The 25,831-nt window shown below is 38.8% G+C and overlaps 1 protein-coding gene across 5 annotated transcripts; it reads right to left on the bottom strand.

Moving 5' to 3' along the window:
• Nucleotides 1-13,305: 13,305 nt before the first annotated feature.
• On the bottom strand, nucleotides 13,306-18,420 carry il21 (interleukin 21). Of its 5 annotated transcripts, XM_042073573.1 has the most exons (8): nucleotides 16,056-18,419; nucleotides 15,809-15,897; nucleotides 15,612-15,686; nucleotides 15,419-15,463; nucleotides 14,430-14,543; nucleotides 14,142-14,180; nucleotides 13,921-14,004; nucleotides 13,306-13,761 (listed from the first exon to the last, which is right to left on the bottom strand). In XM_042073573.1, the coding sequence occupies exons 3-8, from the start codon at nucleotides 15,678-15,680 to the stop codon at nucleotides 13,747-13,749; spliced, it is 366 nt and encodes a 121-aa protein (XP_041929507.1). In that variant the 5' UTR covers nucleotides 15,681-15,686; nucleotides 15,809-15,897; nucleotides 16,056-18,419; the 3' UTR covers nucleotides 13,306-13,746. The 5 variants fall into 5 exon arrangements, with proteins under 5 accessions (XP_041929507.1, XP_041929503.1, XP_041929504.1 ...); XM_042073569.1 differs by having other exon boundaries at nucleotides 15,612-15,950; nucleotides 16,056-18,420; XM_042073570.1 differs by having other exon boundaries at nucleotides 15,612-15,897; nucleotides 16,056-18,420.
• Nucleotides 18,421-25,831: the final 7,411 nt, after the last annotated feature.

The following is a 25,831-nucleotide window of genomic DNA, read 5'->3' as shown; positions in this document are numbered from 1 at the left end:
GCAAGGATTGAACTTGATTCTACTTATATTTAAAACACTCAAGCAAGCTCTCTTTTCTCTGGTAAAGAGAAAGTATTGTCTAAGTATTGTGTATAGAAATAAAGTGTTTCATAGCTCTTTACTTCTTTATAAGACAATAATTTGGATTTCCTCCATGTATGTGGTGATCAAACCATTTTTCAAATAAATTGTAAGCCTTCAAATTGTATGTCATAATTTAAATGGTAAACTCTTAACCACAAAACAACAATTTGCAATGGAAGAAGAAGATGAATCTGACTTGTAATCAGTAGTAATTTTGTCATTTGTATTGCGGGAAATCCCTCTCTCTAAAACCTGACATGGAAAAAATCTAAAAAATCACCAGCACCTAAAGCCAGGGAAAAATCCCTCAAACCTGAAGAACTTCATATATAGTAACTCCAGGCCTGATTTCAATACTATCTGAGAAAGATTCCAAGTACAGCCAGGAAAACACTTTCCCACACGTTGATGCTGGTTTTTTTTTATGTTTAAGTGATCGTATAGAACTGTGGAGTTTACCAACAGATGTGAAAACCTCTTGGTTTATACTGTGGCTAGCTGTTTGAAATCCCCCAAAACCTTGCAAACACACACATGACTAGGTGATTTTTCACAGGTGAACATCAAAACACCTTACTCACATCCGAAATGTTTGAGAAATTCACAGAGATATGTGGGTAACCTTATTCAATGACTCTACTTAATGTTTCTGCTATGATTCTTGTGCATTACAATTTGTCCTGTTTGCTAAAAAACTATCAGTTTCACTTAGCAAGTATACCCATAGCCTTACGTCAGTTCTCAACAACACATGCACTTTTATCACATCTGGCCACACGATTCTTGCATTTTAACACTATTCTGACATGCAAAGCCCAGCACACATCTGTTCAAATGAATTATACATTGCAATCAATACTCATTCCAAAAACATGCAACAAAAAAGACATGACCGTAACTCATTCAGCACACCTATTTCAAGATGAAAATGCTAGTAAAAAATGTAAAAACATTAATCAGAATAGCATAATCAATAAATAAGGGACCTTTTTTACCTTTGACAAAAGATGTAAACTATATGAGCAACAGAACTGCTTGGCTGACTTCAGGCACACATGGATCAAGTTAATAAAATCCCTTTATTTAAGATTGGGGCATATAGTACAAGTAAAAAATGGCAACCAGTTTCAGCCCCCTGGGCCTTCATCAGGGCGTGGTTTGTGCAGAATACCTAAATGAATTGGGTGTATATATAGAGTAAAATGTGGTCACATCAGAAATGTTAATCAACATTAGTCCCTTGCTGAAAAACATTCCCATTCAACAACTATAAATACAGAGAAATAAAACAATAAACTCATCAACATTACAATTAGATTAGGAAATTGAAGAAATTCATAAAAAAAGGTCTGAAATCAATTTCTTCATTTAGACCTGAATATATCAATGCTTCAAATTCTCCCTTTGGCGGTGTAATCAAACCATGTGAACACATTTACTTTATACACCCCATTCCTTGAGACACTGATTTTTGTTAGCTGTAAGCCGAAATCATCAAGATTAAAACAAAATATGGCTTGTAATATTTCACTTTATGTGTAATGAATCTAGAATGTATGAAAGATTAACTTTTTGAAGTAAATATTCTGTTTTTTTTGATGCACCTGTACATGCTGTGAGGGTATTACTTCGAGAAAGTAGTTCCTTTATATATTTTATATATAACTGTTCCGTGGATTAGCCACATGGGGCAACCGTGGCCCACTGGTTAGCACTCTGGACTTGTAACCGGAGGGTTGCTGGTTCAAACCCCGACCAGTGGGCCGTGGCTGAAGTGCCCTTGAGCAAGGCACCTAACCCCTCACTGCTCCCCGAGCGCCGCCGTTGTAGCAGGCAGCTCACTGCGCCGGGATTAGTGTGTGCTTCACCTCACTGTGTGTTCACTGTGTGCTGTTTGTGTTTCACTAATTCACTGATTGGGTTAAATGCAGAGACCAAATTTCCCTCACGGGATCAAAAAAGTATATACTATATACATGCAAGTTGAGATCTCCTAAAATAATAAGACAACTACATACAAATATCTGACAAGAGTTCTCTTAACTCTTCAAGACAAAATGCAACCAAATGTTTTGGAAAACTGTAAATAATTAGTAATAAAATCTGTGGAGAACACCTAGTGTAGATAGCTATAAACTCTCCTCTCCTATGGTCAACTCAGATCTGTACAAACCTATACATGAATTTGTGCAAACATTTTGTTTCAAAATTCAGACTTGTGAGAGGGTAACACTCTTTGCTTGATCCAACCATGTTTCAGTTAAAAGCAAAACATTTGTTTGTATGTGCAGATAAGAACATTAATTAAAAAGAACACGTTTGAAAGATATCTGGGACCCATATTCACACAAAATCTTAAGGCTCAGAGTAGCTCCTAACTGGCATACCTTCGAACTCCTGATTTCTTGTCTAAGAGTATTCCCTAAAGCATTTTAGTATGCAGAATCACTTACAGGAGATCTCATTCGACAGGGAATAAATGTGCATTATAAGGGATAAGTCTGTTATTAATCAGGAAATAATCAATATGTATAATATGGTGAAGACTGAAATCTCTTCCAAAGGGATTTAAAAGGAGTCAGGCATCAGAGAAAGAGAATTCTTTCATTAAGGCTTGGATTATTTTGGAGTACCTATAGGCATATTGTATAATATGTTATAAAAGATAGACTGTGTGTGACAGTGGCAAAATTAAACACCTGACAAAACAAAACAAATTATAATGGGGTCAGCAGCATTTTCACATTTTTCTGTTTCAAAAACAATGGGGTAATGTGTAAGGGCCAAATCGTAAACAAACGTTTTTCGGATTCAAACAAAAATACAATACTGTAAACGTAGCCTAACAAACAATCTCGCCTTTGCAGTTCTACTCACACACCAATACTATGTTGGTGTATAAGGAAATGCGACATTGAAATCAAATAAAGAGCATACCACACTATGATCAACACAACTTTAAATTCAATTTAAATCCATTCAATCATGTCTGGAGTAACAGTTTTTTCTCAATAAAGTCTAAAGCCAAATCAGGATATTCAATCTGTACAACTGTGCCACTGGGTAGAGTGATGTGAGTGTTGCTGGACAGGAAACAAAGACCAAATTTGATACTTGGGCAATTCCATGGAAAATTATGTTTTTGTAACATCCATAACGCCAATAAAATGTGATGGTATGGTATGATGTGAATGATTACATGAAATTTGAGCATTTGCTATTTTTGGCTGAAGAATGTACAAAATTAATGGTATCATTCACATCATACAAATGCCAAGGCATTTCACTGGCGTTATGGATGTGACAAAAAGTCTGTTCCATTTTCTATGGAATTGCCCACTTAGACAGGACTGAAGTGCTTTCTGTAGCAAAGGCAGACCATCCAACAGGCAGCCACTGTTGGGCAAAGTCAGGGAAAATAAGAGGAGATGCTTGGCATGCGTTCCAGGGGCTAGGGCCCCTAAAACGCTGCTGATCGCTCTAGGGTTGACCCTTGACAGATCCTTGATTCATAATCCGGCCCTGATCTCACAGTGGACTTGGAATAGGTTCACAGGTTCAAGACTGGCAAACCCAACAGATGAATTGTTCCATTGTTCTAGAATGCCCCACCAGGTCATTGCACTTTTTAGTAAAGGAATCAGACAAAGTGGTCAGGTCAACACAACATCTTCAGCTTCGAGCCCTGACAGCCAGTCACTGTGATCATTAGCAGCATGTTCAAGTGCAGTAACAGTCTCATACATTGAACCCATTTTTCTCTCAAAAGGCTCCGCCGCCTTCATCTCCCTCTTCACAAACTGGGACTTGATGGAGTCAAAATTGTTAAGTTTCTGATTTGGGTGCTTTACCAGCCATCTTCAGCATTGCAAGCTGTGAGTGAGAGCTGATGTAATCTTCTCAGTATAGAAAATATATTGGGTACATTTCAAAACAGCATAGTTATTTGACATAAAAAAGTCAGTTCACTGATTCAATAGGCCTATGAATTAGGAACAGCAAAGTCTGTTTCCCATTTAATGATGACAAGCATCTTTATTTTGTGAAGGAGTGCAAAATCCACATAAATGCAGTGATGTTTAAATAGAGAGTGTACAGTAGTTACATTACTTACATAGTGTATATTTATACAATGTTGGAAAATTGTTGGATGTGTTTATGTTTTCATATCTTGTTTTGTACATCTGTACTGTATAATTCAATCTTTATACATTCTCTTGCTAATCAAAGAAAATGGGTGCACTTTTCACCTCTTCTTAAATTCACTTCTCCACAAGAAGTATTGTCACAAATATCTGGTTATAAAGTGGCTATGTTGTTCCATTCATTAACTCCAGCTCAATAATGACCTCAGGCAACCATTTGGCAGTCAAATTAAATAAATGGCAGTCAATGTCAATTCTAGATCTACACTGTATTAGGCTGCTGGAATGAGTTTGCACATTTTTGCACATTTTTGCCTATATTTTGCATATCATATATTTCACAGTTGGTGTTATTATTGTTGTTATTATCATTATTATTGTTGTTGTTGTTGTTGTTGTTATTGCTGTTTGCTGATGGTGTTAAAAAAAGTCACAAAGGTCAAATAAGTGACAATGGATGCCACATACCAAAAACATGACAATGATTAGAAGGGACAGGTGGAGGATATGCAGTGCTGTGTGGTCCCAGGAGGAACACTGACTACCTCTGCAGGGCAAAAATAATAGCATTCTTTCTATTGCAGTGCTAGACTGTGGATTATCAGTCTGTTTCGTGCTAAATCACATACTATATCTAGAACTTACCCCCTTCTAGAACTGTCACTTGATTCTATGCGAGTAGCCTAGTATTGTTGCACTAACATGTCCTTGTCGCACTATACCTTGATTGTTTCCCTTTTTGTAAGTTGCTTTGGATAAAAGCATCAGCTAAATGACTAAATGTAATGTAAATGCTTGGCCCATTGTCCCATTCCTCATTATGCATAAAGGTTATTTTTTCAGGGGTCTGTTTTATGCATAGATTACCTTCTGTCTGCAAAAATGAGCATCAGTAGCACATAATGTCTAGATGATTAAATGACAGAATAAAACAATAGGAACAAAACATTTCAATTTCATCAAATATCTGTTTCTGAGACAAAAACCGAAATGTTTATTATTCATTGTAAACACACACACATATATATATATATATATATATTTAGTAGTAGTAGTAGTAGTAGTAGTAGTAGTAGTATGTTTTTATTGTTGTTACAGAGCCCCCTTGTGGTCAACTCAGGTGAAAACTGAATAAAAGTTAAGTTGAACATAAAGTATTTGGTAGGCTACATATAGGCCTATTTTATGAACACTGCATTACAGTGCCATGACTAGACTGTCCCATTTTGAAAACTCCTTCAAAGAAAGCTAATTAAGCTGGTTATGGGACTTTGCAGATGCCTTTGTCCAAAGCGACACACAAATACAAAAAAATCAACATACTATTTAAAATATAACAGGGAGCAGATTAGAATGTTGGTCAAACTATAATAAGGAGAACAGCAATAATAAACAACAATGTCAATTTAATATATAGCCTAATAAAATAAGCAATGAAAATGAGGGGAAAAGCAATAATAAACAATAGTGTCCATTCAATCAATAATATAAAAAAACAATGACATGGTAAGACTATATTAAGGAGAATATCAATAATAAACAATAATGTCAAATTAATCAACAGCCTAATAGAAATAAAACAATATTATACAAACCATAACGCATAAGAAGCATGTGGTCCCTTGTAATATAGCTGACATATATAAGTCACTTTGGTCAAGAAGTGTCTGCTAAATGTAATGTAATGTAATGTAAGAAGCGCTTAAAGAACTAAGTGCATGTTGAACAGGAATGTCTTTAGACCCCTCTTAAATGACCCAAAACTACCACAGGAACGGAGAGCACTGGGCAACTCATTCCACCAGCATGGAAATGCAGCCCTCTTTACCCCCGGCCATGAAACAAGTGGATCCTTCATAAACATCATTCATTTTCTATCTCCAGAACTCATTCTATGTAAGTTTCTGCATCTAACACTCCTATAGAGCTCAACAATGACCAACCACCTCCGTAAAGGCTCTGGTAAGTTTCCCATTCATTTTCTCCATTGACATTTGGAGTAATCAGTATATACAGAGTTTTACGGCTAGACTCAGGCCAACCAGCGAATCATGACCATAAAACCTTTCGTTTTGAGCAAGAAAAAGAAATGTGGAAAAATGCTATGAAGCAAAGATAAAAAAAATGGTGTATATATTTTATTTCAGAGGGAGGGAACTACTCATCCTATCAACCAGTGACAATGCCATTGATAAGATACAGTAAGATATACTTTATTGCCACACAAAAGTTTTCATGACTTACAAAGTTTCTCCGATTTTCACAAAACTTGGCACAGATGATCTTCAAACCAAGCCGCACAAAACTTGTGCCATTGCGTATTGATTTTCAAAACCGTTTGCCCGTCACAACCAATCCAAAATCGATGGTGAATTCGCCAAACAGGAAGTGAACTCATATCTCGGCAAGTCTTTCACATATCAACACCAAACTTAATACATAGGTACAAGACCCAATTAGGAAGAGGCTCAAGAAATTTGGTGACCTTAGACCTATAGGGAGCGCTGTAATTAGCAAAAATACATTTTGGCCTATAACGGTTAATGTGTTTGGGATTAAAACTTAGTAGTTGTGTCTGTTAATTCTGTGGGAGGTCAGTAGGCGGACACGTGCCAATTTGTGATGTCAAGGTAATTGATTTGGCCGCCATATTGGATTTAATCAAAAACACTAAAAAGTTTTCACAGGTCACACAATTTCTCAGATTTTCACAAAACTTGGCCCAGATGATCTTCAGACCAAGCCACACAAAAGTTATTCCATTGCATATTGATATTCTAAAGCATTTGCCTGTCACAGCCAATCGAAATCGACGGCGAAACCACCAAACAGGAAGTCTTTTGACCACTAGGGGGGCACTATAATCACAGGAAGTAGGCTACATTGCTCACAACTCCTGTTCAAATGCCTGGCCCCCTCATCGTTGCTTGCAGCTATATTTAATCTAGATTTTGCTTTGCAATGTTTGGAAACATTAGCCTGACTTTGCCCGCCTACGTACTTCCGCTCAATTTTAATTTCCCTTCAGTACGTCGTCTGGGTCTGCGGTATATTCGGGGGTTTTCTCCTGCAAAAATCTGCAGGTCCAATCAGCGAACAGAGGGAGTAGCTGAGAACGATGACGTTGAGGTTGTGCGCTAGTTTGAGCCAGATGTACGTTACGAACAAACGTTACCGATTGGTTATGGCAGATCCAGAGTGGCTCTGGGCAGATCCAATAGTTTTAAACTTCAACAGAGTACTCACCTTCAAGGAAGTTAACACTTCGCAATGGAAAGTGGCCAGACTCTCAAATTAAATGTACGTACGAGATTTAGGGATGGATTACTGCACGGGCCTACCGGGCCCAGGCCCAGGGGCCCAAGGGGTCAGGGGGCCCTGAAGCCCAAGCCTTTGCATGAAATCATTGCCTCAATATCAACAAATCAGGATGTAGGCTATGAATCTGACTGAATTTAGTATTAGCCATCCTCAAAATGCACCAGAATACAGGGAATCACATCAAACAAATTAAAAATGTTCTGGGGGAGGACCCCCAAACCCCCCCTCCCACATGACAATAAGTGGGGGGCCCTTAATACATCTGGGCCCAGGGGCCTGAAAGTTCATAATCCACGCATGACGAGAGTAGAAATAAAACTTTGTTTTAGAATAAAATAAAGAACTGCTTTGGACTATATTTTATTGTTGTTTTATATAGACAATGCTATTTGGGTGTTGTTAATGGAGAACGGCTTTTCCTTTGGAACTGTTACATAATAAGACCCATAATAAGAACTATGCATTGCCTGTTATGATCATAATTTGTGTTTTATTGCCTCCTAATTTACCATTAATAATCAGTAGTTAGGAAGTAATATCTGCTTATGTCTTTGTTTTTGGTCCGTTAAGGGTGGAATATGGTCATACCTTGTAAATTATTAATTAACGAGTGATAACTGCTAATTAAGGGATAATATCTTACTAACAATTATGTTAGTTACTGGCTAATTAATGGTGAATATGGGTGTGTTAATTTAAAGTATTACCGGCTGTGTTCGTAATTGTACAAAAATCAGGCCCTTTCTGTCCCCTCCCTTACTCACACAGACCCACATGCACACATACACACACATACTCATACACACCGACACATGTACATACACCAAGGCTGTATCATGATATACATTGTCAGGGGGACATGATCTAAATAAATTGTTATGCTACATTAGCCTGTCACTCACTGCTATCCAAAATAATCACTTGCTGATGTAGCCTAATTACAAGATAAACTTAACAATTGCTAACTAGAATAAATTCTATAGGGCTACACAACTAGCCTTCAGCCCATCGTGGAAATTTAGGATCCATTAATGTTCCCATCATTTGTTGATGGGGCATTTAATGTTATATGCAGTCTATGCAAGCTACATGTATAAAATGAATATATTCCGTCGGCAGTTCATCTCTTGTTTTATAATGAAATTATATCTTACCTTTGAGAAATGTTAGCATGAGAAAAGTGTTTTTAAATGTGTTGTGTGAGGTCTGTCAATTGTGTTTGTCTCACGGTCATTTACAGGTGGTCTTGGTTGTTGGCATTTCTGAGAAAAAAATATGATAGGCAGGTTTATTCACGGATAACCGACTGGGATATCCATGTTCCGTGTCAGTAAATGTTTTCATACAGGCAGTGTGTGGTATATGGATGGGGTAAAGGTTTTATCCTGGTCCTGGTTTGAATCGTACCTCACAGGGCACTCGTTCAACAAGACCTGGCTTGGACAGTTGTCCACATCTCATTACCTCAGCATGGGGGTCCCGCCAGGGCTTGGTGCTGGGACCCTTCTCTTCACTATGCACCACTTTTCTGACCAGAGGTGGTGCAAGGATACAAGGATACAAGGAAGTTTATTGTCACATGCATATAGTTACTGGAAGTAAGAAATGCAGTGAAATTATGTCTGGTGTCAGCCTATTTGTGCATTTATGGGGGGGGGGTTAAAAAGTGCAGTAGAAGAGGGGTTTAGTAGATTAAGTGGCAAGGGCTGCATAAGAAAGGTGGGGGAGGATTGGGATTGGGCGGGGGCACCAACAAGGAGCACCCAAGAGCAACAGGGGCAAGGAAAAACTCCTTTACCAAGGAAGAAACCTTGGGTAGATCCACGGCTCAAGGGGCTAACCCAACTGCCAGGGGTCTTGGTGTGTGTGTTGGGGGGATGATAGGGGAGATGGGATAGTGTGCTGTGTATGTGGGGAGAGGGCAGTGTGCAATATGTGTGTTGGAGAAGCTTCCTCATGAGACAATGTGCTGTGTATGGGGGGGGGGGGCAAGTATGGTGAAGGGACATACAGAGTACTGTATGTATGATGTATGTGAGTGATGACAGTGAAGATGTGTGTGTGGGCGGAAGGGGAGTGGAGCAGTGACTGTGTGTGTGTAGTGTGTGTGTGGGTAGGTGGGGGCAGTGTGCTGTAAGTATGTAGAGGATGTGTGTTGGAGAAGATCCTGAAGACAATGTGCTGTGTATGTAGGAGGGGGGGGGGGGGGGGGGCAGTGTGCAGCAAGTATGTAGAGGAGGCTTACTGTAGCAAGCAGTGTGCTGTATGTATGTGAGGTGATGACAGTGATGATGTAAGTGTGTGTGTCGTTTTGACGTGTGATGAAATAAGAAAATAAATAAAAGGTCTGTAGCATAGGGAGAGGGATGTAAAAGTGCTAAAAGTCATGTAGGTGTGTGTGTGTGTAGGGGGGGGGGGGTGGTCATGAGTGCTGAGGAGTGAATGAGTGCAAAGTCAGTATAGTGTGAGTTCAGAGTTGGGAAATGTTTGAGAGTGCTGAGGAGTGAATGTGTGCAAAGTCATAGTGTGAGTTCGGATGGCCTGGGGATAAAAACTTCTCCTGAAGTTTTGTGACTACATAGGCGTCTTCTTGATTTCAGCGGTAGGAATAATCCATTGTTAGGATAAGAAGAGTCCTTCAGAATCTTTTGGGCTCTTAGGAGTACTCTTCTGGAATAGATATCTTGTAGAGCAGGGAGTTGAGTTCTTATAGTACGTTCAGCTGAGCGCACTACTCTCTGCAGAGTACTTCAATCTCTAACTGTGGAGTTCCCATACCAGGTGATGATGCTACCAGTTAGAACACTCTCAACCGCTGAAGTGTAGGTGCAGCATTCTGAATCAACTGTAATTGTCTCACTACAACAATGCATTGTAATAATCCAGTTCTTGTCGAAGTGCATGACCATCTCCCTATATTAAAACATCCCTTTCGAAAATGAATTATAGTATTTTGGGATCTTATACGAGTACTATAGTATTTTGGGACATACTATAGAAACAGTGGTGAACTGTAAATAAGTTGATGTGATTTGTTCCTGTACTGTAATAGAACTTATCTGTACTTTACCAAAGAGACTTTATACTTTGACTCCACTACATTTCAAAGTGAAAATTCTTACTTGTTGTTACTCCATTACATTTAGTGAAACCTGTCGTTCCTTTTTATCAAAGCAAATAAAATGTAGACTAAGAGAGGTCAAAGCGAGTGCACCGTTAGCACACCAATCAGGGGTCATTGTGTGATTTGCTTTGAACTGCTTTCAGTTTTGTTGAGACTCCTTGAACCATTGTGCTACGTTAAATCTGTCAAAAGCCTGCTGCAGCATAAATCAATAGAAATGATGGAAGAAATGGCTGACACTGACTTGCCTGAATAACCTTGGCTTTATTTGCACAAACGTTTTGAATTAGTGGAAAAGAAGAACAACTCATTTTATTTTAAGGGTCTTCTTTGAAATAATTGCTGTCTAGTGTTGTTATTTCATAACCACTAGGTCTTACCTAAGGGGAATGGATGGCTTTCAATGTTTTGTGCTTATGATCTTTTTAATAGACAAATGTCAAACACTATTTAAAGATTGGTGTGCCAAGAGTGCCATTAGTATTTTCACCTTAAATCAGTTTATTGAGCAGAAGTTTAGATGTGAAAATGATAAAAGGACATTATAACCATAATTCATCAAAGTACTTTTACTTTTCATACTTACAGTTAGAAACAAAATTATTCATACCCCTGGCAAATATTGATTTAATGTTGATTTTCTCTTAATCAATATGTTCTGACTGAAAATGACACTGTCACATGTCAAAAGGTTGCAAGACAATGTGGGACAAACATGGAATCAAAAAAAGAAGCGTTTTCAACTTTTTAACACTTTTATGAAAATGACATGTCTAATCTAAATTATTCATACCCTTTTTAAATAATCAATAGAAACATCTTTATTTGCATTTACAACTCTTGAAATGGTTCTTATAATACCTACCAAGCCTTTCCATGTCTCCACAATGATTCTAGACTGCACCTTTTTAACAGCAATCCGGGTTTTGAGTCAGGAACGATTATTTGCCATCACTCTGGTCTTGTTCTCACTTTTTTGACGGATTGAGGTCTGGACTCTAAAATGTTGAATTATCTTGAACTACATATCTTGTACAGTATCGCGAAGAATGTTAGCACTGATAATTTGGTACTTTCACTCTTGTTTACAAAGTTGCTCACTGAATATAAGCCAAAATAACAAATCCATGACAACATTATTCATCTTGCATGAAGTATATGACCTATATAGTTCATGGACTAAATTACTAAATGCAATTTACATTTCTTTTTCTAAAATAACCTGATTACGAAAAGGAATGATCGATAAAGTCATATATGACATCTTGTAACGTCAGCTAGGACATTTTATGTTGCGACTTCCGTGGCTAGTAAATCGCGCTTGGGAGGGGGGGGCTGGAGTCTGTTGCAATATACCATCTCACCACTAGATGGAAGAATTTCCCCCAAGAATTAGCCCAAGAACACATGGTCCAAGAAAGACTTATTGAAGGAGAATTCCAGTGATTTTTCAAATAGATCTCTGTTTCTATCTACTGTCGGTACAAAAAAACCCGAAAACAATCGGTTCTAGTTCGAACTGCTGCAGCCACGTTCATGAGCACCCATGTCCATGCCTCCAGAGTGGCTTTCAATTTTATTTTCATAGTCTTTTTCTAACTCGCACCTAAAGAGGGTTTTATTTTTGGAGTTGAGTGTGTCTGTTCCTGTGTTTACTTTAGGTTTTTGTTTATATGATTATATTTGTGGTTGTAATTTATTCATCCCTTATCAATGCCATTAGATAATAACACAAAAAGGGGAAGAAGTATGTAATATTAATAGACACTACATATAAATAATAGTAATGATAATATAAAATAACAAAAAACATAAAATAACAACTCCATCTGTTCATGAATTTGCATATGGGACTCTATGGTTACAGCCTTGGCATACATACACACACACACAACTACTACTAACTACTAACTACTGACAACCATTGCACGTGGAAGCCTGTACATAAGGTAGCTTACATGCAACTGTGTCTTTGGCTCTGGCTTGAAAAACATTTTGGACTCTAATATGTATGATGCGCAATGCGTTCTGATCTAATGAATTGGGCACTAAATGAACTGAACTGAATGTCATGCTACAGTACATGCAAGTACCTGTGGGTCAGTGCACAAATGAGGAAGTTCTCAGTACACAAATATGTTGAATGTGACACCGTTTCCATGAAACCTCAGTCATCAACCTCCATGATGTTTCTCTAAATGTTAAATAAAATGCTACAAATTACTCAACTGATTTGTGCTACATTGTGCCGTGCCACGTGTAAATATGGTTGGCTAAGGCTTAGAGGAACAAACACACGCAACCACGCCACAGCTGTGATGGAATGCACACACTACAGATCTGGTGTGAATGAAGTGTGAGTGTAGATAGGTTTCTACGCAGCATTTTTATAAATGAGGCACCAGAACCTTTAATTACAATGTCCCATTGTTTTTGTAGGAGCATTTTAATGGTGAGTGCCGATAATGAGTTGTATTCAAATAATGTGTGATACATTCTGAAAGTGCACAACAATTCAAACTAGTGAACTGAAAAGGTTGAAATGGCAGCAGCGTATTTTATAGAGAAATGAACATGATGTATAGGCCTAAATAGAAACACAACACAGAAAAAAAGTATTACAAAGAAGAGTCTGTTGAAAGTTGTTTTGTATTTGTCAATAAATAAATTAAATACCATAAGCTTACTGCAGTAACAGTTCCCATTGCAAGTTGACCCAGTGCAAGTTTCAAGATGACTACAATGTCAATTTGTTTGAGAACGTTTCAATGGTTATGATGTACATAATGAGTAGTATTCAATTATGTGAATTTGCTATAACATACAAATTTTCACAACAACATGCACTAGTGAACTGAGAAAGTTGAAATGGGACCACCTTTTTCAAAAGGAAATGAACATGATATACACAGGCCAACACAAAAATATTACATGTTTATGTTGAAAGTTATTTAAGTATATTTGTTAATAAATAAATTAAATACCATAATCTAATAACATAATGCATAGTAGCTCTGAAGTGTTCGTGGAGTAGTGTCTTCTTCATATTTAAAAGCAAGCTCCCACTTCATCTTAATTGCTGTTGGCCTGGAAGAGACAATAATTTTTGTAAATACAAAGTAATTCACAATTGTGTGTGTGTGTGTGTGTGTGTGTGTGTGTGTGTGTGTGTGTGTGTGTGTGTGTGTGTGTGTGTTTGTGAATGAGAGGGAAAGTGAGAGAGAGGGGAAACTGATAGATACAAACCATTTCAAGCAGAGAAGTTAACTTCGACATGAACTCCTTGCTGTTTGTATTAGGATATAAATCACAAGACTGGCACTGTGGGTTCTGCAAAGGATTATTTCTGATGTCACTTGAGGTCATATGATATAAAACATAAAAATTAAAGTAGTACACAAGTCCCACAAAGGTTTGATGGTGTTAGTGTCAATGACAATTTAAAAACATATAATCTGAAAACCTACCTTCTGACAGTCTTCACTGCTTCCCTCCAGTTTCTCAGACTAAAACATGAACACATTTCCAAGTGAATATTCTCTGTAAACATAGCTTCATGTATGCATATGACATACATACAGTGTATACTTATACTTATACAATATATTAATATATTCATGTGCATATTTGTGTGTGTGTGTGTGTGTGTGTGTGTGTAAGTATATATTGATATGTATATGTATAGTATATGTATATGTATATAAGGGCACAGAAACAATTACTAAAATGGATGTTGTCATTATAATACAACTTACAATAAGAGGACTGCTCAGGCTTTTACAAACTTTGTAACGCAGTTTAGTGCTGCTGACTTTGAGAAGGAGCAGCTGACTTCTGTAGCACTGAAGAGCTGACGCCATGCAACATTCCTTTGAAGTGAAATAAAAATAAATTAAGTTCTTTTACATCTGATACAAATACATAGAGATGCTTTTCTGTAGAACAGTTCAATTTTAACGTAAACTTTTTACACTGAGCTTAAGGCTGGTCTCAAAAACAAATACACAGAAGTGATCTTAGTTATATTATTCAGACAAGAAGAGAGGCACTCATTAGTGCCATCTATTGCTTAACTGGAAAATAACAAATAAAGTTTGATCTGTGATGACCACATATATTCTGACGTTATATCCTGGTGGCTTTTTATGCTGACCAATATGGACAGTGTCTTGCTGTTAATGTCTTACTGGGAATTCCACTGAAGCATCAGTGAATTTTTGTTGAAGAAGCTTAGTTCTCAATGCTGAGAGGTGATTTGCCAAATCACCATACAACTAAACTGAATTAGGAAAAGTGGATGTCTGCATTTTTAAGTAAGACCAAGTAGAAACAGCAAACAATTAAATACACATACATAAATGGCAGAATCAGTGATTGGCAGAATCACCGATTTATGGTTTGCAAGTATCACCATCCTCGTTAAAATTACATGCTGATCTCCACTCACAAAACTCACAGTAAAACGTCTCACAATTTTGAGTGTCTGCATTGGTACATTATAAAAAAAAAGAAGATTGTAGCTGACCGATGGTTAGATTCTTTGGAACAGTTCCAACTAACCAGCTAATACTTAAAAGCATACAGAAAAGTTTTTATGCATTGATGGACAACACTGTCATCAACGTTGATGTATATTGTAAGAACCATTCAATTAGAATAGAACTATACATATACCCAGTTATTGTACCTACAATATCTTTATGCATGTTATGTACATTTCTGCTTTGGTTTATGATTTACTCACCTTGATTTCAGTCCCAGGGTTATTCAAACTTAGAGATCCATCGTGCTAAATGAAAGGAGAGAATGTTTTTAAAAATTGTTTAAAATTACACTGAAATTGCATTCTTTTTGTTTCAGAAATGCTTTTGGTTTGCACTCAGCAAAGTGGATCACACACATAACTGAAACTCACACACATAACTGAAGTCACCTACCTGCAAACTTTTGTTTAACCTTTTTACATCCTTATACAATTCTAGCATCTTAAGGTCCTTCAGTGGCATTGCAGCCTGTGCTAAAGCAGAGCACATTATTGCAAGGAGATACAAAACAGTCGGTTGCATTTTATTCTTTAGCTAAATAATTCTGAAGAACAGTAGATGCTTTCCAAGGGAGTCGTTGACATACATACCTGTCTTACCTGTATATGTGTATATATATATATGCATATACATTTAATCCATCAGGACAAAGGAAAACCACTTCTTCGACACTGGAAAACTGGAACCAAGGAGACCAGTAATGAGTAATGACTTTTTCTTTTCCACTGGCCTCTGTAACGTATGAGTCATAAAGGTGCGCTGTGAGCTAGCATGTGCGGGGGTGTCCACATTGAGAGTTTGTTGCTGTACAATGTGTGTATGTCTATGTGAACCTACTTTTGACTCAGGGAGCGAGAGGAAGTTGTCAGTTTCGTTTTTCAGTCTGAATCAGCAAACCTGCAAAAAGCCATTGTAGGTACGATTCTCAGACCTGCATTCTCGTGTTGGGTGGCCTCCCACACAGATATGCATGTTGTGTAACAAAAACAGGAAATCACTTGAGGTTTGTTCACAAGAAAGTCACTTTTTCGCATGATCATCATTTTGAAGTCATATTTATACAGCATCCACATGCTAATCTATGAACCTGCTATGTTTATAGATTTTATAGATTTTATGCTTCACAGAGAGTTGACTACTCTGCATGCAGCTAATTTAAAGGCCTTTTCTAAAAACATTGCTCTGAAAGAAACGAAAAGTATTGGCTACATATGACACTAAGGAAATGAGGTCACAATCATTAAAAGAACAAAATCAGTGGGTGGGGACAGTGCTATGATATGAGAGAAAAGCCCCTGTTGCGTACACTCAGGGATTACGCTATGGGTTTGGATATTCCACATCTGCCAGGGGACCAGGCACTCTAGTATTCAATCATGGAATGTTTTTGTCTTCCACTGCTCAAACTTCCCCATGCTTAGTCATGATAATATCTTTATCTTCAGCTGTTTACAAAGGCATGTTTGACATATAGCAGCAACATCAGAGCCAGATTTAGTAGAAAATTAACAGGTTAATAAAGAAGACTAGCTCTGCACTGAAGACTGCTCTGGGACCCTAGAGGAAGTATGTTGCACAATTGGTCAACCTAATGGACAACATTTTACATCCCCTACATGACCTACACCTTGGACAGCAGAAGGCTTTCCATAGAATCAGCATATTCAGTCAGAGGCTCCCCCAGATCCCTAGTAATTATTCCTGCTCACATCTATAACACATCTAGAATGTGTACCGGGAGAGGAGACCTATCCTCTGCTACCGCAATCTCCCTTTGAGGGACATATATTAGCACCACTCTGTTAAAAGCACATGGGCTGCCATTATGTCTGGTAAATCTGATGATGACAAATACTGGTACTTTTTATTTGTGTATTTTTCAGTTCTCCCTTCCTCCATTTTAGCTCCTCCTTCTGAGAAACACCCTTGGGGACATGAGGAGGGGATGCAAGGATGAGAGAGAAATCAAAGACAAATGCACATGACAAAATGAAATGTTCTCACACAGTTACACATCACTATTCAGAGATTCAATTACTAATGACAGCATCACAGCTTGCTGGTCTTGTAATGATATAAGCAATTAAGATAATTAAGCAATTCGTTTATTCTACACATTGTGGGATAATAATATCAATAATACAAGTAACTTCTTATTTTCTGATAAACGGGTGAACTGCTAAACCTAATACATTTTCGACTTAGCTGACGTTTGTACATGCTTAAGTTCTTCTTACAATTTCAAAAGAAGTTATCAGGCTCAGAAAATAGCACACTTTACTCCTTTGCTTGGAATAATCTACTGTGGCTGTAAACTGGATATGAGCCTGTATGGTGATGGTAATGCTGAGTGATTTTGGTAAATTCCAGCTTCTATGGATTATAGGTAAATGCACATTTTTTAAAATATGGTGTTCTATGGGTCGACTTCTGGCACTAGTTTTTACATGCTGATTGGCAGATGACCGGTCATGCACAAATTTAGTGTTGGCCACGAACGTCCTCGAGTGCCCATGCATGGTAAAGCATTTCTGGAAGATGACAAAACGACTGCCTACTTGGATTAAGCTACCGATTCTTGCATTACTACTACTACCTGCATGGTTTAGGCTATATTATATCAGGCTTTGTGGTAAATAAAATAATTAAATAATTGCATTATAACTAACTATGACAATACATTTTAGCAGATGTGTAGCAATTACCTAAATCCAATTATTAGCCTACTCACTGTGTGTCGTGTAATAAAGACTATAAATGCACACCGCTATGTAGGCTGTATTGATCATGTATGTCTCCCTGTGATTTAAAAGACAAAATAAATGCCAATGACTAGTTTGCTTTCCTGCAAAATTTACATGATTAAGCTACATGCATTTAATTTTAAATTATCAGGAGCCAACCTGAATTTAACCCTTCTTTAACTCCCAGAAGAAGGCATGTAGCTGAAACGCGCTAGAGTTTTTTAGAAGGTTAACTTGACCAAGCCATGATAATAAAGGCTTTTTAACTTTTTCAATAGAGAGTGCCTTGGAGTTTCTTGATTCTCCGAATTTAACCCTGCCTACAAAATTTGAGTTCTGGAAATTCGGTCTGGACTTGCTTTATTGACAAGCCTCTATGAAAACTTGAGAATTGTACGGACCAATCCAATCGTCCAGGCGGGCTTTATACAATGATGGACAGATAGGCAACAGTGCCTATTCATTTACGTGACCTGAGCGCGCTTCAGTTGATTTTGATTACAGCAATATGTTTGTCACTAGATATTTATGTCACTATTGTGGCTGTTGTAGCTTACAAGGCAGCCTATTGGTTTGGTCTATCCAATAGAGTTCAACAGTCCCGCCCCCCTTCCACAAGGGCTTACGGTCCGGAAGAAGCCAAACAAAACCAAAATAAGCCAGACGAGAAATGGAGCAAAAATCTAATCCCAATTTGAACAGTCTGATGTCAGATGCATGTGGCAGGGCAATGTTGGACTAAAAAGCACAGATTTCCACCATTGCGTGTGCTGACGCCTCGCTGGCAGATGAGCTGACAGCATTCTACACCCGCTTTGACACAAACGCAGCTAATATCGAGAAGGCACATGATGTATGTTTGCCGGAGTCCTGCTGCCAGAGGACACTGGGCTCACCCTATCAGAGCATGACGTGCACAGAGCATTTAGGAGTGTGAACACCAGGAAAGCAGCAGGTCTGCCTAGATCAGCTTACGCCAGTGTTCACGGAAATATTCAATCTCTCCCTAACCTGGTCCACTGTACCAAAATGTTTTAAAAGATCAACAATTGTTCCTGTGTCAAAGAAACCACATCCTGCCTGCCTAAACGACTATCGTCCCATTGCATTGACGTCTATGAAGTGCTTTGAGAGGTTAGTCAAGAACTACATTTGTTCCTCATTGCCCCAAGATATAGACCCCCTGCAGTTTGCATAGATCCACGGACGATGCTATCAACTGCGTACTGCATACTGCACTCACACACCTTGACAACAGGGGAGGGAACTATGTGTGTATGCTGTTTATTGATTTCAGCTCAGTATTTAACACAATCCAGCCTATTACACCTATCACTAGACAGTGTACATCTACCCCCTCCCCCCAACATTATGAATCAATTGTATGCACCATATTGCTATGTACTGTAACATAGTAATATTATACACCATTTGAAAGCTTGTATGTGTATAGGGTTACTGAGTTACTGTCACTTTAAGATTGTCTTGGTATTGTAAGGTCTAATTGAGTTTTAACACTGATGCTGCTGATATATGTGTGAATACAATTCATAATGTTTTCTACGTAGCCTAGTTAAAGGTTTGTACTTCTCCTTGGGACAAGCAGTTTTAAGTCTTGGAAAACACTTTTCTATTTACATCGGGATTTTGCAAACATTCAGTGTCAGAGTCAATACAATGAATAGAGCCCTGGACGAGTTACCCAGTAGAAACTGACAAGCAGCTGAAACTAAGCTGCTAATCTCGACATCCAAACAGTATTCTAACATTAGCTTGGAGATACGGCTTGATTGCATAACTTAACTTAGTTTAGTCTCTCCAATCATCAATATCACATATCAATCATCAATATCACATTACTATGTTGTGATTAGACCGTAGAAGAGTTAAAGGAACCGTATGTAAGAAATGTATTTCAATTATTCATAAAATGGCCCTGATAAGTCACTAGACATTAAGAAATCATGTTCATTTCAAATACTTATATCACTGACAACAGTAGTCCGGCCAGGATATTGTCATTTAAAAAGTGAAGTTGCAGCCCTCAACTGATGTTGATGTTGTGTTTTGTCATGTCATGTTGTGTTTTGTCATGTCATGTTGTGTTTTGGCCTGATGACCACCCTCCACCTATCTACTAATCAAGTCAGTAGTGTTTCGGCATCCGGGTTGGCAACCTCGAGTTAAGGGGGAAGGGGGAGGGGATACACCGCTCTACAGTAATTTGAAAGTGATTGCAGTACCAGTTTTGGCCTCAATCTTACATATGGTTCCTTTAACTTGAATGCAGCAGTTTTGAACAAATTTGCGCAGCATGTTCACGATGCTAAGCTAATTTAATAGCAATTTAGCCCACCATCTTCTATGCAATGCTTCTATGTGGCAACAACAATCCTTCAACAATGGTTAATGTTTTGTTAAATATACATGCAGAGGATGGGGGCAGTGGGGCGGGGCAAGGCTGCGTGCGTAAAAAGCATTTAGAATGTGCATAAAAAGCGTTTAGAACATTATTTTGTGGCGGCCCGTTTGGATTTCATGGCGGCCCGCCACAGATTAGAGGCAGAAAGAAAAAAACAGTATTCAAGCCTCTGTGACTCTGTGCTAGTACATCACACATTAATTCTGATTGTTTCCAAAGAAAGGTAGGTTAAAATAGGTGGAAACAGTGCCTTCTGAAGTAGGGACAGTGCAATTGTAACAGAGGCGAACTGAGCTAGCATGCTAGTTGCACGTGTAAATCCTTACACCCCTAACCTTATGAACGCTTCTAACAGCTGAGTTGGAAGCCTGGGCTTTTATCTTAGTGGTTAGAGCGTTCGACTCCCATGCCGGTGTGCGTTGAGGTGGCGGGTTCGAGGGCCATGAGCAGCGGACTAATTATGACCTCTTTTACACAATGTTGGAGGGAAAAGCCTAGAAATGGCCCCAGACCAGTGGTAGTGGCTCAGGAGGTAGAGGAGTTGTCCAGCAACTGGAAGGTTGCTGGTTCGAGCCCAATTCCTCCTGACCCTGTCGAAGTGTCCTTGAGCAAGACACTTAACCCCAGTGCTCCTAATGAGCAGGTTGGCGCCTTGCATGGCAGCCTCTGCCATCGGTGTATGAGTGTGTGTGTGAATGGGTGAATGTCAAGCATGACAATGTAAAGCGCTTTGGGTGCTCGCAGGAGTTGAAAAAAGCGTTATATAAATGCAGTCCATTTACCATCCAACAGTTTAAAGACCCTGGACTGCACACCTCTTTGTGTAATCGGATTTTCAACTTTCTGACTGGCAGACCCCAGGTGGTACGGGTGGGTAGCCACACCTCTTCATCCCTTACCCTCTACTGTATTCCCTATTAAGGTTTTGCACCTACGTCATAATGTCACGTCACCGTTTGTTTACAACTAAAGTAGTAGGCAAGGCAGAGTGGTAGGCTAGCCTAGAACAGTCGCATAGGCTACTTACTTATTTACAAATAACTTAAAAATGTAAATTTTAATATCAAATATTGACCGAGATATGCCGACCACTTGTATAACAGTTGGTTTTACAATAAGAAGCAAAAAGGCGACAAAAAATCATTTTCCATTAGATCCTCTGGTTGTGGAGGATGGTGATGGTTAGCAGCTGTGAAGCCTATTAGGCCTATCTACGAAAACGTAGGCTAAATACATATACAACTATCTACAGTTCCAAAATTAATTGCCAGAGATAGGCTATTAAGAGGAAAAAGTGCAAAATTTAAACATGGCAAGAATACATTTTTACCAGAACAGTTTGTTCTTTGTGCTTGTGGACATCAATTACATGTCATTCCTATCTTCTGCCCTTCTATTTCAAGTTAACATGAGTGTCATTTGATTAATCACAACAAATGCTAAGAAATTAAAACAGAACAGGCTCGCTCTGTGTACAGTAGGTCAGTAGGCTAACTCCCGTATGGCAAAATAAACTGATTTGATCCTATGAATTGTGTCGCAATCACACACAACTGAACTTAACACAGCAACCTCAAACACCACTGCAAATAGTCTACAAGAAAGAGTGTTACCTTTCATTTGAGACCAGGATTCTGCTTCTACACCAAGAGGTTGACATTTTACAAAACACATGAGCATACCTTGGCAAATAATGGTCTAAAGTACTAATTTTTCATTCTATATTGATCTACATTTGCACAAAGCTTCACAAGACCTGGTTCTAGGGCTCAGTTGGGTTCTAAAGTCATAGCAAGTGACCTAGAGGCTGAAATGAGGTCAGTTCAGAGAGGCTTGTTATCCAGCAGAAATACAAAAACAATATTCTAGCCTTTGTAGCTCTGTGCCAGTACTTCACACAGCTATTATGATGCTTTCCTAAGAAACTACAGGCTCTCGGCGTTCTAAAGAGGTTAAACATTTGATGGTAGGCCAAACTAGGTGGGAACAGTGGCCTCAGAAGTAGGCACAGTGCAATTTCGCCTCAAAAAGCCTAAAAATGCCCATCCCATATGAATTAACATAATACCGGTAATACAAAATGTGCGTTTATGGAGATGAGCTGGATAACACTAGCCTGACGTAGCCATACTCAATTCTAGTCAGAATATGAGTCTGATACTGCTCCATTGGGACATAATTATGGGGCGTGTTTCAACCGATACAGGGGGGAATGCCTCTGCACTCAATTGGATAGACCTAACTAATCAGAGCAACGAAATAACTTACCGTGAGATGTAGGAAGAACACACAAACCATCTGTCTTCTCCACAAATGCCTTAACATTGTTTTCTGGTCTTTTGTAAAAGTTATTGTGCCGTCAATATAACACTCATTAGCGAAATCTAAGATATACGTAGTAGGGTAGGCTATTAGGAAAAAACTGGCCTATATCCCCTCCGTTTTTAAAAATAATTCTGTTGAACACTGATATGCTACAAACATGTTATAAACAGCTGGGAAAGGGAAATCCCTCGAACAGGTGGTCAATCAGAGATTTCAAATGAACGATCCCTTGATGAAAGTGAAACCATGAGTTTTCCCACATCTCAACTTTAGTAGATTTCAGAAATAATAATTTTCAGTGATAAAAACCTCATTGAAATAATATGCATTTTCCATATGGGGTCTTAGAAGCCATCTGTCTCCTTCTAGCCACAGCGTTTTAGTTGCAAACATAATCAACCTAAGCATGCTCAGATGACGTGATAGACGACGCGCTGTTGCTCACCTGTCCATCATCGTAAAGCCCGATTTGATTGGTCCGCCAGAGATTTGGGGCGAGCATAGTTGCTCCTCAATGGAGCAATGCCAGACCGAACTTCCCGACCTCAAATGTTGTGGGCGGGACTAAGTTCGGCTGGCACCCAGGCTAGGATAACACTAACATTAGCAGGCTGACAGACATAAGTTCAGTAGTGCTAACATTAGCTAGCTAATGTTAACACATTATTCAGCTAGTGAATCCAAGTTGTGTGTGTAATGTTACTACCAAAAACCACCCAGTAAGTTACATGGCTATAATATGAAGCTACCCTGAATGAATTAATAAGATGTTGTTTGGCATGATTATAAGTGTGACATCACATTTCTGTAGCAACCAATTTCCTGTTCTACACAAATCAAAGTAACAATGTGAAATACTATGCCAGACCAAGTTGATAAGCAGTTTGCCTTTCCGATGATCAGGGGTGTAGTGGGCGTTGGACGCGGGGTAACGCCGCCCCCCCACTTCTTGGAGCATTGTTTTAAGGATTTTAATAAGCATTTATTAATATAACAAGTGTTGTTACCAGTGATAACAACGCATCACGCAAACCAGGGGCGTCACTAGACCTTATTCACTGGGGCACGTGCCTTAGTAAAAGTCTCCCCAGTAAAAATTGCTCCAGTAAAATTCTAGCGCTGCTCTCGCTGGAAACAACATTCATTAGCGTATCTCCGTGCCTGCTTTAGTCATAACTCGAGCCTGTCACTTACCAGCCAATAAAAAAAAACCAAGGAAAAAAAGAAAGGAGCCATAATAGCCACTCAGAAAATAGCACCTTTGAAGCTAGGTAAGATTGAACGCAACAACCAATGAAAATTGTTCACATGATTATTCCGAGTGTTTCGTTGTACACACACACATACACAGTGGAAACTGCTGGAGCTCGTCACATCACTTTGAGTACAGAGTAAGTCGTCCTCTGTTTTAATGTTACAACAAATTCACAACTTGTTTGACAGAAAAAGAAGTTGATCGCTGTTAGAGAATGTTGCCCACATAATTAGCATCTGTTTTTCAATGCTTAGCATCATTGTAGCCTAAATTTAGCAACAGTTTACCAGCTTGTGCTCTGTCCCTCACACCATATGTAGGCTGCATGCACACATGCGGACAATTAATAATGAAATACGTATACTGTAGAGAGTCCTGTAAAAGTAGCCTACAGTATACTGTTTGTGAAGCTGTCCTACTGTAAAACTAAACATAGCCTTCTGATAAACTACTCAGAGATGTACATCAAAAAATTCTTCCTGAACAGAAGGAGAGATAAGGAGGACGACGGAGGTATGATAATTGCCCGAATCAATGGTAACATTAACATTTATGCTGGCAATAGCCAGTGCTGTGATTTGATCAATGGTTTAATGGCAAACTTAAATAAGTTTGCTGCATTTGCCTAGGCTACATTTGTACCAAAAGTCAGTATTAAGGCTTTAGTAGGCTATTTAAGCTACAATGAACTGCAGTATTACCAGGATGACTATAGGACCCTTGCCTGGGAGGGAAGTATATCTCAATTTTGACTAAAAATAAGCTTCCCTTGTGTTAGTAGTAAAGCCTATTAAATTCATCCAGTGAGTATAGGCCTACTTATGAGTATATGTTTGGATGTTGCTGGACAGTGGCTGCTACAACAATTGAGGGAGAGTGTGCTGGAGGAGGAGGAGGAGAAGAAGGTCAATGAGAAGGAGAAGAGAGGGGAGAAAGAGCACAGGCTGACCATTTATTTCATATTGCGCACATTTATAAAAAAAAATGTTTTACACATTTTTTTAATGTATTGGCAGTTGGGGGCCTGTGCCCCAGCAAAGCTCTAGGTCTAGAGAGCTTCTAGAGAGTCCAATTAGGCCTCTTTGTCATAAAATTCGTTACAAGAATGACTGTAGCATGCTGTAGCACTCCACCATGCGTTAAGACATTAAAAACTACGCAGCTCATCATTTTGCGTTACCCGAAAGTAGCTAGAAAGTGGCTAGAAAACCATAGATTATACAACTGCTTGTATCCTAATCGAGCAAGCATCTTCATGGCCCACTGTTGCAATTCCTTCGTTTGTGTTTTGCAGAAAGCAGGTAGGGTAATCCAGTGGTCAAAATGACACGATAAGCATGTGTGAGTAATACAAGTGATTTTTATCAAGGGAGCTCCAATATAAGTGATAAGCAGGGGCGATTCTAGACCTAGAGCTTTGCTGGGGCACAGGCCCCCAACTCCCAATACATTAAAAAAAAAAAAATAACTGTGCGCGCAATATGAAATAAATGGCTAGCCTGATTTGGACCATCACATATCTCTCCTAGGTCACAGACATCCTCCTCCATATTCTGAATAGTTTTACGTCTAGCCCCCAGTATGTCCTCATCCGTTTCTTGCCTGTCTCTCTCCTCCTCCTCCTGCCTGGTATTGGACTGCCCAGCCTGTGCTCTTTCTCCCCTCTCTTCTCCCTCTCTTCGACCTTCTTCTCCTCTTTCTCCTCCTCCAGCACTCTCTCCCTCAATTGTTGTAGCAGCCACTATCCAGCAACATCCAAACACATAGGCATAAGTAGGCCTATACTCACTGCATGAATTTAATAGACTTTCCTACTAACACAAGGGAAGCTTATTTTTAGTCAAAATTGAGATATACTTCCCTCCCA

This window comes from Alosa sapidissima, chromosome 20, assembly GCF_018492685.1.
Source record: "Alosa sapidissima isolate fAloSap1 chromosome 20, fAloSap1.pri, whole genome shotgun sequence".
Taxonomy (NCBI): domain Eukaryota; kingdom Metazoa; phylum Chordata; class Actinopteri; order Clupeiformes; family Clupeidae; genus Alosa; species Alosa sapidissima.
Note: the sequence above shows the minus strand (reverse complement) of the source record. Positions and strands in the feature narration are given on the sequence as shown.